Genomic DNA, 13,279 nt, shown 5'->3' on the forward strand with positions numbered 1-13,279 from the left:
CCTCAACTAATCTGTGGAGTGGAGTTATTGCTCCTCTCTGTTCATCAAATGAGCCATCTGTCTCCCTTAAGTTTTAGTTTCTTTTTCTTTTTTGCTGCTGCTGTCAAAATCAGTGGGGTCTCGAAGGGTGGCTGCATCAGGCCTCTTGAGACCACCCCTGTTTCAAAAGGATAGTTCTACCCATATTATTAACTGAAGAAGTTAGAAGCCCCCATCATGAAATGTCAGTCACTATCAGGCACCTTCAGCCTCACAATAGATATTTATAACCTGCATTTTGTTTACCCACCTCGATGGAACATGAGATGGCTGGCTTCCACCACAAAGACTTTTTTAGATTAAAACCGACCCTCCTCCAGTTATCTGTGGGCAAGTGCTAAAAGCAGCCAGAGCTGATTGGCCATTACTATTATAATAAACTTTAAACTTCAGCAAGGTGGGCAAAAGGCTGCCAACGTCGGCTGAAGATACCCTGCCTTCTTCAGGAAACGTGAGCTATTTCCTTACTATTCTATAACAATCTCCTGCTTCCTCCGGGATCAGCTAAACCTAATACTCTGCCTTCCATTCTCTAACGCTGCAAAGCTTGAATGCTGACAAATGGAAATTAGACCTCCATCAAAGTCTAAACCCATTTCCTTGAGCCGATCTATGTTAGTTAGCTGTTTAAAACAACAGTGATGATTCAGATTGAAGGTTTCAGCCTTTGTATTAAAGAATACTTAGCTTTGTGCAAAGTGCATGCCAGGTAAAGATGATAGGATCTGTACAAATATGAGTAGGGGAGTACTATGTTACTATTTAGATAGCAAGCAAAGTTCACCCCATTTGCTCAGATCTGTCAGCCATATATACAATACTGCTTCACAGTAGTCAAATGCTCAATCTAGATTAATATTCAGCGGTTCCTTCCTCTGCTGGGCAATATTTTTCCAGTCTTCGACCCAGGACCCTCCGGTTCCTTCGTTTCTTTCGATGCAAGAAGCCCAAGGGAGATTCTCCGATTATTGTTGTATATTATAATCAACAATATTTCTCCTCCAGTCAAACATTACAGCATTACCTTCAATATTATGAAGCATTCCATTCTTATTCTTTATTTCACGCCCAAGTCCGTATCCTGTCAACCATGTATGTCAGTCCTTATTTTTAAATGATTGCATTTTCGATCAACTTTCCCCCCCCCCAATCTTTTCCCAGAAAGGTTACATTTGCTCATATCTTTAGTAGGTAAACTTATTTGATTTTCTGAATTTGTTATTTTTCTTTTTGCCTAGGGTTGGATCTGCTTGCTGCTGATTTTCTAATTGCTTCCTTTGTTGTTGCTGTTGTTTCTGCACAGTGTATTTTGAATTTATCTGCATTTTTCTGTTTTTTTTACTATCCCGATACTTCAAGTAGAAGTGGACAGGGCTCCTGTACCTTTGATAGTAGTGTAGAAATTTCCTCTTCTACGCCACTATTAAAAGTGCAGGAGCCCTCTCCCCATTGAAGACTACCTTACCTTCCAAACCTACAATGACAGAGAAGCTGCAGCACACACATTTTTAACAAATAAAGCAAAAGTAAATTAATGTGTTATCCAATGTGGTTTAACATGTGGAGGTTTAAGAAGGCGAATTAAACAGCGTTGGGGTCCTCCCTCGCAGCCATGCAGTTTTATGGATTTGAATAATTTAGAGCAATACTTCTACGAAATTGACCTCAGGTATGTTGCATTTCAACATCTGCCAACCTGCTGCCCCTCAGATGTTTTGGACTACAAAACACCAGTTTGGCAAAGGCTGTTTTATATCTTCACTGAAGAATTCGAGGATTAGAGGTGCAATGTGCTCAATTTCAGCCAGATGCTTCTAGGCAAACTCTGCTTGTTTGAGGGGTAGGGGGAGGAGAGGCACGTCGGCATAGTGATAACCTGTGCCATTGCTGGCAGGTGCAAATAGCTCTTGTTTTATTTAATATAATCAGTTATCCACAACTGCCCTTGGATGTACATGCAAAGGCTTTGAAATTTACATTAGGTTGGATCTAAACAACCAAGTTTTACTCAGAGTAGACATGTTGAAGTTAATGGACCTAACTTAGTCATATTTCAATTAATTTCAGTGGGCTTGAGTAAACCTTAGTTGAGTACCGTCTTCAGTTTAGATGGATCCCACTGAAATCCATAGGAGAATTTAATTATGACTTAAGTGCACAGTTGCTGTTGTTTTTCAACACAAATTGCCAGTGCAGGGTCCCCATTCGCATCAGGACCTTCGCTTGGGGAATGGGGGGGAGGGGGGGCTGTAATTTTTTGGTCTCTGTTAATTGTCCCAATTTGTATCATCATTACCTAGTGCCTGCAGTAGACATGGGGAGGGCGAGGGGACAGCTCCTATTAAAGCAAATTGCAATCAGAACAAGAGATTGGAAGGATCTGTCAGTTTTGCTTCTGTGTTTCTCATTTTTCCTATATCAAATTCAGTTCTCCACTATTTCTGCTTTTAAAAAAAAATCCTCGTGGAAACTCATCAGCATTTGAGTGCAGCTTTTCCCTGATAAACACAGTTTTATATGCAGTTTTGCCTAATGCAAACATTTTTTTGCAAAGCTATTTCCCCTAATCTAATGTATTTTTGTACATTATTTCCACCAACAGCTTCATTTTTATGCACACTTTCCCCCAAAATATGCTCTACCGGCTGAGTTTGACTATGTATCCAAGTTGAAATCCCTACTCAACCCTGATATGCTGGGTGTCCTTGGGCCAGACATTGATTATCAGCCTAGCCTACCTCACAAGACTGTTGTAAGAGTAAAAGCGGGAGGCGCTCAGTGTATACCACACTGAAGGAACAATGGGCTATAAATGTCATGAATGATTAAACAAACAAGGATAGGATTGGCCTCCACATTTTGCTCCATTCATTCTGATTCAGAAATATGATTGTATTCTTTAATAGTTGGTTCTCAGAACAATGAGTGATTTGCTTTCAGGAGCAAGGAGGGGGTATTCTGGATTGTAATCATAGGCATTAAAGGTGAAATAAGAACATTTCTCAATTATATTGCTCTGTCCTTAGGAAGCTCTGAAGATGAAGGCTGCTCTTTTGTACTTGACTCTTTGTGGCTTAACCTGGGCTCAGTCGGTGAGTATTCCAAACTTCAGGCAGAAATGCTATACACATTCTCCCAAGAGTAACTTTGGGGGAAGAGTGACATCTGGAGGACAGATGTTTTAGAAAGTTTCAATAAAGGAACGCAGACCTATGAAAAGACACGATGTAAACATACTGTGCAACATTCAGAGAAGTGCGACATCTGGTGAAAAACTGTGGCCAGGACTCCACATTTTGGAATTCAGTGTTGATTCTAATGTTCGGGCAGATTCACATCTGAATGGGGTAACTGTGCCCCTGAAGGACCAGGTGCACAGCCTGGGAGTCATTTTGGACTCACAGCTGTCCATGGAGGTGCAGGTCAATTCTGTGTCCAGGGCAGCTGTCTATCAGCTCCATCTGGTACGCAGGCTGAGACCCTATCTGCCCGCAAACTGTCTTCCCAGAGTGGGGCATGCTCTAGTTATCTCCCGCTTGGACTACTGCAATGCGCTCTACGTAGGGATACCTTTGAAGGTGACTCGGAAACTACAACTAATCCAGAATGCGGCAGCTAGACTGGTGACTGGGAGCGGCCGCCAAGACCACATAACACCGGTCTTGAAAGATCTACATTGGCTCCCAGTACGCTTCCGAGCACAATTCAAAGTGTTGGTGCTGACCTTTAAAGCCCTAAATGGCCTCGGTCCGGTATACCTGAAGGAGCATCTCCACCTCCATCATTCTGCCCAGACACTGAGGTCCAGTACCGAAGGCCTTCTGGCGGTTCCCTCGTTGCGAGAAGCCAGGTTGCAGGGAACCAGGCAGAGGGCCTTCTCAGTGGTGGCGCCTGCCCTGTGGAACGCCCTCCCAACAGATGTCAAAGAGGAAAACAACTACCAGACTTTTAGAAGACATCTGAAGGCAGCCCTGTTCAGGGAGGCTTTTAATGTTTAATAGATTACTGTGTTCTATTTTTCTGTTTTAAGCCACCCAGGGTGGCTGGGGAAATCCAGCCAGATGGGCGGGGTATAAATAATACACCGGTATTATTATTAGTATTAGTATTATTATTATTATTATTATTCACATGACAGGATATAGTTCATAATGCTCCCCTTTCCGCATGTCCCTTTGTATGAAATGCCTCTACATGAATTAAAGTCAAGGAGTGACATTTATTTGCATGGAGAGGCACCATTTCTGCTTTGAGTTAGTAGGAATGAAGCAAAGAGAGCAAAGAGATCATAGAATCATAGAGCTAGAAGGAACTCCAAGGGCCATCTAATCCAATCCTCTGCAATGCAGGAATCTCAGCTAAAGCATTCAGTTGTATAGAGACAACTGAAACCACGAGTCATTCCTTCCAACTGCTTCCTCCTTGTAATTTCCTGCCCTTTAGCAGGTTTCTGGAGCCCCACCTCAGTTTCCTGTGCATCAATGAAGCTCTTATCCCCAGTAGCAAGTGCTCTTTTGTCATCTGCAATGTTGTCTCCCTCCCCCTCAAGTTCTAGTTTAAAGCTCTCCTGGTCAAGCTCATGAGATTCTTAGCAAACACATCCTTGCCAACCGCTGTGAGGTGCAGCCCATCTCTTTGCCAGATGTCCTTCCTCAAGGAAGCGGAAACTATGATCCAAGAAGCCAACCCCTTCCTGGCGACACCAGCTGCGCAGCCAGTGGTTTACCTCCAGTATTTTCCTCTCTCCTCCTGGGCCGTGACCTTCAACAGGTCACATTGATGAAAAGACCACCTGTGCCCCAAGGCTCTTCAGATTCCTGCCCAGTCTCATGTTGTTGTTGTTTAGTCATTTAGTCGTGTCCAACTCTTCGTGACCCCATGGACCATAGCACGCCAGGCACTCCTGTCTTCCACTGCCTCCCGCATGAGTTTGAACATGGTCAAACTCATGTTCGTAGCTTCAAGAACACTGTCCAACCATCTCATCCTCTGTCGTCCCCTTCTCCTTGTGCCCTCCATCTTTCCCAGCATCAGGGTCTTTTCCAGGGAGTCTTCTCTTCTCATGAGGTGGCCAAAGTATTGGAGCCTCAGCTTCACGATCTGTCCTTCCAGTGAGCACTCAGGGCTGATTTCCTTCAGAATGGAGAGGTTTGATCTTCTTGCAGTCCATGGGACTCTCAAGAGTCTCCTCCAGCACCATAATTCAAAAGCATCAATTCTTCGGCGATCAGCCTTCTTTATGGTCCAGCTCTCACTTCCATACATCACTACTGGGAAAACCATAGCTTTAACTATACAGACCTTTGTCGGCAAGGTGATGTCTCTGCTTTTTAAGATGCTGTCTAGGTTTGTCATTGCTTTTCTCCCAAGAAGCAGGCAACTTTTAATTTCGTGACTGCTGTCACCATCTGCAGTGATCAAGGAGCCCAAGAAAGGAAAATCTCTCACTGCCTCCATTTCTTCCCCTTCTATTTGCCAGGAGGTGATGGGACCAGTGGCCATGATCTTAGGTTTTTGATGTTGAGCTTCAGACCATATTTTGCGCTCTCCTCTTTCACCCTCATTAAAAGGTTCTTTAATTCCTCCTCACTTTCTGCCATCAAGGTTGTGTCATCTGCATATCTGAGGTTGTTGATATTTCTATCCAGTCTCATAGTCCCTTGTTATACAGTACGTTGAAGGCTGTGTGTTCCAGCTGAAGGGACGATTCCTTACAAATGCAGAACCAACATTATAGACATGCAGGTTCCACTGGTCAAAGTGATAGGATAGAGACGTATGGGGTAAGATGATCCCTCAAGGAATTCCGAATGCTCAGGGTTCCGAATTGTTTGGAGGGTTCCAACATGCAAAGATACCCCCTTTACACCTTCACTGCTCAAAGACCTGAGGCTGCAGTCAGTGGAGATGGAGAACATGGAGGTGGGGCCAGCATATGTAGCCTCCCTCACCTTTTCTGAGACCACGTTCAGGTGAGTGTCACAACAAGACCAGGAGTTTACTCCTATAGAGCTAAAACAAAGTTAGATTCCTGCCCAGCCTCCCTCTGAAAACCTGTAGACAACTCTTTAGCAGAAGACACCAACAATTCATAAGAGATTTACCTGACATTGTTTTTTTCCCCTCCCATCTTTCTCCAGGAGCTTCAACCCCATTACAGGAAAGCGAAGCAGAAGTGCCGGGGAGATCACCAGGTAAATGAAATGAAATTTATTACGGTCCCAGACCAGATTCACATACAGTACTAGGCGAACATAAAACACAATAGAATTAAGTTTGAATTAACAATCGACTATGACAATAAGCAATACAAATATGACAGCCATTAGAAATGTGGTTTAGGTCTTAGTCTCTAAAATATTATGTAGAATTTGCATCTGAGGCCTTAGTCTTTGTAATAGCACAGCTTGTTCCCTGAGTTTTATGGCAGCCATGCAAAATTTGGCCACCCTTAGAGTGATCTCTGGATCCTTATCCTCTATCAGGGATTTTAAGCATTGAGGTTCAGACGCACTTGGAATTTTCTGTATAACAGGGGTGATAAAGACCGAGCGTACGTACACCAGGTAAAAGAGTCAGGTATTTTGATGACAATGTGGCTTTCTTCAGCTCAGAAGAATGCAGGAAAGTGTCATCTGTTCCACAGAAACATGGGTGAATAGTGTGCTTCAATATATGGATGCTGAGTGGAGGCATAATCGATAGAATACTCTTCTGTTTTAATGCACCTTGCTTTCTAATGCTAATTTCCATTGCTGGAACAGGAACGGGGCATTTCTTTTCTCACCCTGAGGCCTTGCATCTTTAGAACCAGCTCTGTAGCATGGCCAAGGCTGGCACAAAATATTATGCCGCCTGAGGCAAGACAGGCCAGCCACTGCCTCCCTGTGTACTGCAATGCGCTCTACATGAGGCTACCTTTGAAGGTGACCCGGAAACTACAACTAATCCAGAATGCGGCAGCTAGACTGGTGACTGGGAGTGGCCGCCGAGACCATATAACACAAGCCCTGAAAGACCTATATTGGCTCCCAGTACGTTTCCAAGCACAATTCAAAGTGTTGGTGCTGACCTTTAAAGCCCTAAACGGCCTTGGCCCAGTATACCTGAAGGAGCGTCTCCACCCCCATCGATCTTCCTGGACACTGAGATCCAGCACAGAGGGCCTTCTGGTGGTTCCCTCACTGTGAGAAGCAAAGCTACAGGGAACCAGGCAGAGGGCCTTCTCGGTAGTGGCACCCGCCCTGTGGAAAGCCCTTCCATCAGATGTCAAAGAGATAAACAACTACCTGACATTTAGAAAACATCTGAAGGCAGCCCTGTTTAGGGAAGTTTTTAATGTGTGACATTTTAATGTATTTTAATCTTTGTTGGAAGCCACCCAGAGTGGCTGGGGAAACCCAGCCGGATAGGCGGGGTACAAATAAATAATAATAATAATAATAATAATTAGTATTATTATTATTACACTAGCCTCCTCCACTGCCGCTGCTGCCAACTCTCTTCCCTCTCCTGTTCAGAGGTTCCTTAAGGCCCTTCTTAGGATCTACAACTTGCTCTGAGGAACATAGGGTCCTTCCTCAGAGCGAGGCATTGAGGACGAGGTGTCCCCAAAGAGCACCTGCATTTTCAGATGCAGTGGTCAGGGTGACAGGGCCACTGATTCACCGCTCCTCCACCTCCTGGATGCAAGGGGCCCATCTTGGTTAAAGGGTGGGACCAACGCTGGGCATGATCCAGATTACCACATCATTGGTAGGAAGCAACATCAGCTCATCCTTTTCTGACAAGCTTTTGCTGATGTGGAGGAGGGCTGCTGGGAGGTTTAAAGATTTGTCCATTTTCATATCTTGCGATTTTGTATGTTAATGACAAGCTTTTGTAAGTGTTAGAAATGAAGGGTATTATACAGTTCAGATAAATTCCACTTTGTTACAGCAATTTTTGGACTTCCACATCATTCTTATGTGAGGGGAGGAATTCTAGAACTTCTGGGGACAAATACATGTTCCACAACCATATTGCCCCAATTCTGAATGCCAGCAACAATGTTTGAGTGGAAAGTCCTTTAAAATGACTACCTAGAGATACTCCCACACTTAAGGAAAAACAAACAGGAGTCCTGTGTCATCTTAAAGAATCATAGATATGTTGTGGTGTAAACTTTCATGGACAGGAAAAAAATGGCTTTAATACAATACCTAGTATTTAAGGCAGGGTTTCATAAACTTGAGTTCATTGATCCCTTGAAGAGCTTATAAAGCTGTTGGTATCCACAACCCAGATTCTTAAGAATATAAATGAAATAAAGTCAAGAAATATCAACGTATAATCAACATTTATTAACCATTTATCACCATTACTAAGAACCGTAAAAAAGAGGAATACTGTTGAAATTTGAAATCATCTTTTTTTACATACAGTCTCCTCATTGGCAAGTGCACTAATTATATTTTTTGTGCTACACCTCTTCAACTTATTTTCCACCTATAGATCCTCTTAGACCTCCCCCCTTTTGATCCCTAAGTCTTTACCCACCCCCTGCATTGTCCCTGTGACCCCAAAATTGACTGCTTTGGAAAAGTTTGCTTGCATATTTCTGGTTTGACTAACAGACTAAAGAGACTGTCCTTCTGGAATATGGAAGGAAGATTAAGCATGCCCTCTGGTGGGAGTTGTAATAATTTCCACAGAGGCAGCTGTGTTAATCCTGCGGCAATTTAAAGTCGAACAGATGTATTATGAGGCATAAGATTTCATGGGGTAGAAATGTGAGCAGAGAGGTCAGAGGGAAATGACCGATGATGATGATGATGATGATGCAGACTGTGCTAATTACAATGAAGTTTAAAAGTACTGTAAAAAATAATTATACTGACCATTCACAAGGCAGTGTTGATTATCACACAAACATCCTGGTGTCCATTGGGTGTTGTTGTTGTTGTTGCCAAGAGTACTTTTAATGCCTTCTTTTCTGCCCCCAGATAATGCTCAAAGATCGTCACTCCAAGCACAGGTTTTACATATTTAATTACGTGTACTCGTCTGCGGTGACCAGCAATCAAACACAGATTCAGGTAGAATAATGTTTTGCTTCATACACCTTTTTAGTTGTCTGCATTTGTTGCGGTATCGCCACACGGTATACAAGGAGCACATCGTTTCCCCCACAAACTCTCTTGCAGTTGCTATTTCGTTCTCATTTGCCGCACCAAGAAACAGCATCCCAGCAGCTCTTTCCATTTTGTTCTATTTTGAAAAAGGCTCGTGGGGAAAGAGGTGATACACCTTTCAACCCCTTGCCTTCGGAATGACCGGCATTTATGCAGCCTGAAGCACAAGGGCTCGGCTTATTAAACTTGGAAATGTCCCCTGGCCTGCAAACGTATCGGAATCTGCACACTCATCTTTCCTGATGCAATGCCACCAAAGTGACTTTGCTCCTCAGCTTCTGCCGAGTAAACTGTTCTTGAGCAAGACCTGCAGAAACATGGAGTGTTTAGAGGAGTGTTTTGCTTTTCCATAAGCAGCTGGGAGCAGAATTAAATGATGGTCCAACACAGACAAGCAGGGCCAGCCCGAGACATTTTGGCACTTGAGGCGAACCACAAAATGGCGCCCTCGCGGCAAGGGAAGGAGTGAGTGGAGATTTGTATCAGGAACAAGTGGGGGTAATGATCTACATAGGGAGCAAGGGTGGGATGAGACCAGCAGCACCTCTCCTATTTGCCAAGAGGCCACTGTAGGAGGAGGCTTGTGGGGAGAGCTGTCAAAGAGATGGCAAGTCTAGCCTCCAAGGAGTTTGCAGCAGCATTTGCTTCTGGGGCAGCAGCAGTCAATGCATTCCTCGGAAGCTGGATCTGCTGCCTTTGTAGTTCCTGCTGCCTGAGGCGAACTCCTCACTTTGCCTCATAAGTGGGCTGGCTCTGCAGATCTTGCTGATTTATCCAGCAATGTCCCATCCCAATGGCCAATATTCTTCTGTGAGTAATTCTCATTAAAAAAACCAAAACTACCCCACAAGTTTAACAACCTTGCCGTTTCAATGAGCTCCCTGCTTCCCCAGGAACGGTAATTGACATTAAAGGGTAATCCAAGATACAATTAACAAGCTATTTATCAGCATTCCCACTGCCACACTCAGAAGAAAATGATAAGAAGGGCTAGAGCTATGAACAGGAAGCTTTTAAATTACAAAAAAAACACACACAGTGGCCCTGAAACGTTTCATTGGTGTTTTGCCAGTTGGCACTGGGCAGGATGGTTCAAAAACTGTTGAAAATCAAAATAATTCCCACAAATTAGGTGTAAGGAAAACATTGAAAAGGACAACATAGAAAACAGAGAGTGCAACAGTCTGCCAGTGACATTGTCTGGATTTTCTATAAAAAAAAATATAAGTGAACCAAGCATGGAAATTCCAGACTGAATTGTTACTGAAATAGCAAAGCTTGTGGCTCCCCTACTCCATGGATAAACACATTAGCCACAAACAAATTAAATGATGAATAAGTTTTACCTTGCTTGTTAAATTACATACACTCTCCTGTCAAGCTCACCGTTTGTTTTCTTTTGGAATTTAGAAAGAAGAAGAAGAAGAAAACAGAAATAACATTTCCATTATCACTCATGGGTCTGACAGAAAAATTTTACCAAGGAAGGCCACTGACAATTTCACTACTACAACACAAGTGGCAAGGGAAGAGCAGAAGCACTTTGATGCAACTGGAAATGGCAGAAAGTCTGAGCGCAGAACAACTACTGGAAGCAGCCAAAATTTATATAGACATTATGGAAACACCACAAATCATGATCTCCACCAGCATCACTTGAAGGTAATTGTAAACCAGGAAGGAAATGAAATTGCTACAGGAGATAACACCATTGAAATAGATGGGAGTGGGGACATAGGCTTTCCAGGCCAAATTGACACCCATCATGGCGTCATTATTGGCAATGAATATCATGACCGAGTCAAAGACCACCAAGACACAAGAGGCACTGAAAAACTTTGGGGGGAAGATAAAGATGGCAAATCTGGGTTATCTAGTAATACCAAGTCATCAAAAGATCACTACATCAAAATAGAGATGAAGGAGAATGATGCCAGTGCAGTCTTGGGAAACAATCCTTTCCATGATATTCCCAAGAAAATTAAAGACCCACCGAGCAAAGATTATTCAAAAGTCCACTTGAAAGTCATAACGGATGCCACCAATAGGGAGCCAGGAAAAGAAGAAGGTGGTCATGTTCATTTGTTAGACAAAAGCAAAGGGGATAACAGTACCACCAAACTACATCCAAGTCTCAAAGGAAAAGCCAACATTTCTCCGGAACGTCTAGGGGAAATTGAACTCATGAGAACCAGAGTTCAGATCGTAGACACCGGTGAAATTAAAGTGGCTAATGAAAATGGTACTGGCAATGCTACAAAAGGCAAAGATGGGTATACAGAGACAGTTAGGAAGCTGAATGGGCAGAAGGACGGATATGGAGTTACCAAACCACATAAAAAGGATGAAGTAAAAGATGGTGTCACTAGTGGCAGCCATGTGGAAATAGCTGGTGTTACCAACCTACAGAAGAAAGATGAAACTAGAAAGGATGTCACTAATGCAAGGTCCAAGAGCCATCTGGAAGCAGCTGGCGTTACCAAACTACAGAAAAAAGATGGTGGAATTGGTACCAAAGAAAGGCTTATCAGTCACGTGGGGGATCTTGGTGATGCCAAGGCAGAGAAAACAAATCAAAGCGAAGTTATATTGAGCAGGAAACTAAACGGTCATGTGGATGGATCTGGTATTACTAAGTCACATTCAAAAGGTGAACTTACTCTCCTTTCTGGCAAACAAATTTCAGATTCTGGTACAACAGAGCACGGTCAAAAAAGTCCCAGTGAAGTTGGTATTATTCATAAAAGGCCTAGTATTGGTGAAGGGGGCAGTTATGGGGAAACAAACGAAAATGCTCATGAGATGACTAAAAGTGGCAGAACAGGATTTGGTGTCACATTTCAGAAAGTCAACAAGGACACTGCAGAAAGAGCTATCGGTTACAAGAAAGCCACTGGAGATTCTGCAGATCTCAAGAGGAGTGATATAGATTCTTCCAACAAAAAGGAGGAGCTCAGTGGTCAAAAATCGATCCAGTTCAAAAGTGCCCTGTCCGAATCTCGTGGGTCTCACGGAAGTATCCAAGACCTCATTCATATTCCAAAGAATGAGAAGCTGAAAAGTCAGGATCACTCGTTGGCCACTGTGAAGAGCAATAAGAAGGTTATGAAGCCAAGCAAAAAGGCATCTAGGGTTAATACTGGAACGTATGGCAGCAGTGCAGCTAAGCACTACCATGGGTATTCGGGTGTCCTGCGGAGAAAGAGCAGTCAACATGGTAAGAGGCGTCAATCTGTCCGTAGAAGTGACAGCAGCCAATCATCGGAGAGTGAGGAAAACAGCCGCCAGTCATATGAAGACTATCAGAATGACAGACCCGACAGTTATCAATCACCTGAGAGTACTGAAGGAGACCGATCTGATGAAAGTCATGAAAGCGATGACCGCAGCCAAAGAACCAACTCACAAGAAGATTCCCAGGAGCGGAAAAGCACTGCTTGATTTGCTTGCATTTGTTCAGAAGAAAAAAAGAGCCTAAAATGCACTTGACTAGGTCATACATAGGCCATCATTACGTGGCATTGCTCTGGTGCGCAGAATAAAGCTAAAATCCTATAACCACTTGCTTGGAAGCAAGATCCATTGAACTCAATGGGATTTACTTTGGAGTAGGCATATATCAGAGCATTGCACTTCAAGAGCCGTTATTAGGGCTGGGTCGAAATAACTCACAAGTGTTTTCAGCTGTACCTCCCTTGCTCAATTATTTTAGAGGGGGGCACTAATGGCAAAATGGATAGCTCATTGTGTAAATTGGCTTTGCTAGCTCTTATTCTTAGTGATGTCATTATATTGCACAATCTGCTTGCCGCATGACACCCTGACGTGGTCCCATAACCCATCCTTCCCCCCCCCCCACCTAGTGCTCTCCAGCTAATTTGGACTACAACTCCTATCAGCCTTAGCAAACACTGCTGGAAGTTGCAGCTCAGGGGAGGCTGCTGTAACCTGTTCACTGTGCAATGATTGCATAGTGATCATCTGTTAGGTTAATTCAGGAAGGAAGAAGCAGCACCTAGGTATGGTGTGGTGTGGTGTGGTGTGGTGTGGTACGCCAGTATGGTGTA

General features: G+C 43.5%; 1 protein-coding gene across 1 annotated transcript; it reads left to right on the top strand.

The window, feature by feature from the left end:
• Positions 1 to 401: 401 nt before the first annotated feature.
• Positions 402 to 13,061, top strand: MEPE (matrix extracellular phosphoglycoprotein). Its single transcript, XM_035114199.2, has 5 exons — positions 402 to 490; positions 3,066 to 3,131; positions 6,180 to 6,233; positions 9,024 to 9,116; positions 10,623 to 13,061. Exons 2-5 carry the CDS (start codon positions 3,078 to 3,080, stop codon positions 12,651 to 12,653), a joined length of 2,232 nt encoding a protein of 743 aa, XP_034970090.2. The 5' UTR covers positions 402 to 490; positions 3,066 to 3,077; the 3' UTR covers positions 12,654 to 13,061.
• The last annotated feature ends 218 nt before the right edge of the window (positions 13,062 to 13,279 follow it).

The sequence above is a fragment of the Zootoca vivipara genome, chromosome 9, assembly GCF_963506605.1.
Source record: "Zootoca vivipara chromosome 9, rZooViv1.1, whole genome shotgun sequence".
NCBI classification, from domain to species: domain Eukaryota; kingdom Metazoa; phylum Chordata; class Lepidosauria; order Squamata; family Lacertidae; genus Zootoca; species Zootoca vivipara.

What these genes read in the sequence shown, in the direction of transcription:
- MEPE (XM_035114199.2), top strand. Translation starts at nt 3,078, where the DNA reads ATGAAGGCTGCTCTTTTGTACTTGACTCTTTGTGGCTTAACCTGGGCT. An exon ending in GCTTAACCTGGGCTCAGTCG is followed by an intron (nt 3,132 to 6,179) that starts GTGAGTATTCCA and finishes ATCTTTCTCCAG; the next exon opens with GAGCTTCAACCCCATTACAG. An exon ending in AGTGCCGGGGAGATCACCAG is followed by an intron (nt 6,234 to 9,023) that starts GTAAATGAAATG and finishes TTCTGCCCCCAG; the next exon opens with ATAATGCTCAAAGATCGTCA.